This window comes from Clytia hemisphaerica, unplaced genomic scaffold (assembly GCF_902728285.1).
Source record: "Clytia hemisphaerica strain Z4C2 unplaced genomic scaffold, Clytia hemisphaerica genome assembly, whole genome shotgun sequence".
Lineage (NCBI taxonomy): Eukaryota > Metazoa > Cnidaria > Hydrozoa > Leptothecata > Clytiidae > Clytia > Clytia hemisphaerica.
This window is the reverse complement of record NW_027103564.1, coordinates 1166160-1169685: the sequence shown is the minus strand read 5'-3', so window position 1 is coordinate 1169685 and position 3526 is coordinate 1166160. Positions and strand designations below refer to the sequence as shown.

The 3526-nt window shown below is 34.7% G+C and overlaps 1 protein-coding gene across 1 annotated transcript; it reads left to right on the top strand.

Moving 5' to 3' along the window:
- On the top strand, positions 1–2989 carry LOC136800916 (uncharacterized). The gene is made up of 3 exons (XM_067057525.1): positions 1–206; positions 1010–1165; positions 1864–2989. The coding sequence occupies exons 1-3, from the start codon at positions 56–58 to the stop codon at positions 2421–2423; spliced, it is 867 nt and encodes a 288-aa protein (XP_066913626.1). The 5' UTR covers positions 1–55; the 3' UTR covers positions 2424–2989.
- The last annotated feature ends 537 nt before the right edge of the window (positions 2990–3526 follow it).

Genomic DNA, 3526 nt, shown 5'->3' with positions numbered 1-3526 from the left:
TTTTTTTTATTCTTGCAATTATAATTTTTCAGTTGACATAAATTAATATAAAACCATGGAAGAGCCTATAAAACAAAATGAAGAAAATATTCCACTTGCTGCAGAACCAAATGGAAACGAAGAATCAGAAGTAGCAGCAGCTGTTATCGCAGTAGAAGATCAAGTAACTGGTGCGCCACCCGAAGAAGCTATAGCTCCAGACGAAGGTAAGACTTTTTTAAACTATTGAAGAAGCTATTTAGTATTTAATTATTAATAGTATCAAGTCAAAACACATCCTATATAGTAAAAGATTTTTATGTGTATAATCATAAAACTGTATTTTGAGCTCTCCATGGTTTTCCTCTGGTCTTTATGGACATGTACATTTGTGCAGGGCTCGAAATAACGGTCGGACATCGGACATTGTCCGACCCAATTGCTGAAATGTCCGACCCAAATCGATTCTAGTCGGACATCATGTCCGACCTAATTACTTTCGGTGCCTTCAAAAAATTTGTCAGATGCGTTGTGAAATTTCCAAAAAAAATTTTAATTTACATAGAATTAGTAACTTCTTTATTTACACACAAAAACTCTCAAAGTTGCGATCATTAGTGTTAGATATTCATTTTGTCTGATGCTTTTTCTCAACAAATGAAAGCATGCTTCAAGTAAAAATTGGCATTTGTTTAGCTTCTTCGTGATCAATGTGAAATTCTATCAGAAGCTTGTATTAGACTTGAAGTATACCCCACATAAAAATCAATCGGACACGTCCGACCCATTTTACTTTAAAAGCCTTAGGACATGTCCGACACAAATCAATTTTTGATCGGACAATGTGTCCGACCACCTAAATATCGTTATTTCGAGCCCTGTTTGTGCAAAAGGGAAACAAAAGGTGCTACCAATCAATACATGGATCGTACTTTCCCATACTTCCACACAAACTCAACCATATGTTCAAACTCAATACTTTTTTCCCAGACACTGTATAATGCCTTCTATATTTTGTCATAATATTCAGGCACAGAAGATATTATAAAATATGATGAAGATGAGTTACTTGTCAAACTTGTGCACAGTTATCGCTTCCTTTGGGATCCATTGACCAAAGGGTATAAAGATAATGACGAAAAGAAAAGAGCTTGGAGAGATATTTCAGCTGCCTTGAATAAAGATGGTAAGTAATGAAACAGTTTTGCGTCCTATTACTGCCAGACTTTGCATGTTATAATTTTGTCAGGGGTCAGTTTGTACATGAGAACCATGGCATTCAATGGTCTAATTTTGAAAGTGGCAAAATAAAGTTAATTACACCCTATGAACTAAGTGCAAAAACAGGTAATATACTTAGCCATTAACAACAATTTTTATGTACTAACCGGTACTAACTGTCAAAAATTAAGTTTTTTGGACCTACCTCGGTGGGGTGGAGGTCCTAAATTAACCTGTGTTCATTCGTTTGTCCGTTTGTCCTTCCGTCTGTTCATTCATCTGTTACCAACTTTTCTCAGTATTGAATCATAGGAATCTTTTGATTTTTGGTAGAAAGTTGGAAAATGGTGGTGGCCAAAATGTGACGGAGCCCAATTTTTGAAAAAAAAAATTTGGGGGCAAATTTGGGCCAAATAAAATTTTTCCCAAAAATTACAATGTTTTTTTATAAAAAACAAGTAATACTTTTATGGACCTAGCTGGTTATCAAACTAAAATCAATGAAACAATGAAACACATAAGACATAACTGGTCAAAATACAAAAAAATAAAGAAAAATGAAAGCATATCTATTGAGAGAAACTTTCAAAACTATTGAAAAAGACTTATGAAAAAGAAATAAAAAAGCTTAAAAAATGTTTTCTTTCTTCTTGTATTTTGTAGTTGATTTTCTAAAGAGGCGTTGGAAGAATTTACGAGATGGCATGATGAGATGTCTAAAGAAAGAAAACGCATCATTCCGATCAAACAGTAAAGTTCCGACATGTCGACTATACAACCAACTCATTTTCCTGAAAGAGTTTTTCCAAGGGAACAATGTAGACGAGAAACTACTGGTCAGTTTCAATGGGGAGAACGACAATGATATAGAAATGCCAGACTCCCCGCACAGCAACTCTTCACCGACACACACCGAACAGAACCAGGTTGGACGCAAGCGGTCAGCCTCCTCCACCTTAGAACCTGTCCACCAGAGTAAATACAGTAAAAGGGAGCGTGAGAAATTAGACATCATTATTGCAAACACTTTATCTAAATTGACCGACCAGCTGAAAAGTGATGAGGAAAATTCAAACTGGTTGTTCTGTAAAAGTTTAGTTGGACTATTAGGGAAATTGAGTCCACGTCGTAATAGACTAGCTAGAATGGAAATTCAACAAGTGCTCATGAAATACGAATTTGGGGATGAGGTACCGGCTGAGGAAGCCTTGGTGGAGGAATAGAATGATCTTAATTCATCTATGGAAAGGAGCAGTTTTAATTTATCATTTTTCTGGATGGATTTCATTTTTTTGCACTTCATTTGGATTGGATATTGTGGTTTACATGAATTTGATGGAATTTCCTTGTTTTTTGTCGAATTGTTTTTTTTGTTTCACTCCTGAAAAGGCTGAATAAACAATTTCTGGTTCAACATTTACAACTCGCCTACAAAAATGGTTTAAGCTTTACTTTTAAAATGAAAATAATGGTTAAAAGAGGAGATGCTGTATTACTTGAGGCGATGAATTTAATTTGAAAAAACTGTAACATAACTAAAGAGTCTCATTTTTAAACTAGAGGGAAAAGTACAGCTGGATTATGGGTCATTTTCGGATTAATAGCATTGGTGATTACTCTTGCGATATCTTTTTCAAATTGAAGTTTGCAATCAAACAAGATGAAAGAACATTTAAACTTGGAGACTCAAGATTTTGTTCTCTAACACATAAAGATTCGCCAAATTGCAGATGGTGATGTTCCGCTGTAAAATCATTACCAAGGATGATATGGTATTGTTTTTTTTCAAGTACGGTATGAATGATTTTTTTCTCCATTTCAATTACTCCTTGGGTTAGGTTGGGTTCATTTCTAAACAAGGGGGTTGCCGGTACTAACATCCAAGACATGACATGAGTACTTTAAAGTGTTTTTCATCCCGGGTTATCATAGAAGTGGTGTTTTAGCACACTTTGTACTAACTCGCTATGTTGTCAGAGATTTTATAGTACTGACCCCCCCCCCTGTTCTAAAAGGTGTGAATATGCTACTTTTTTAAGGTGTCAATGCTACTTTACACTCCTTCCATTCGACTTTCATTTCCTCAGTGTTTGCTAGGCCATATTTTATTAAAAATCATTTCTTGGCTTTTATTTCCATAAGGCCTGCTTTCCTTTCATTTTTGCTGTAAAAACAATCGTTTCTATTAAAGTCTGTCTCAATATAATTTGCAGTGGATACACAAAAAGCTGTAACTTTTGATAGAATTCGATATTGAATAATTGATTAGATTTTCTTCTTCTTCATTTTCAATCTTCATTTTCCGATCTTTTTTTAGTTTTTTTAA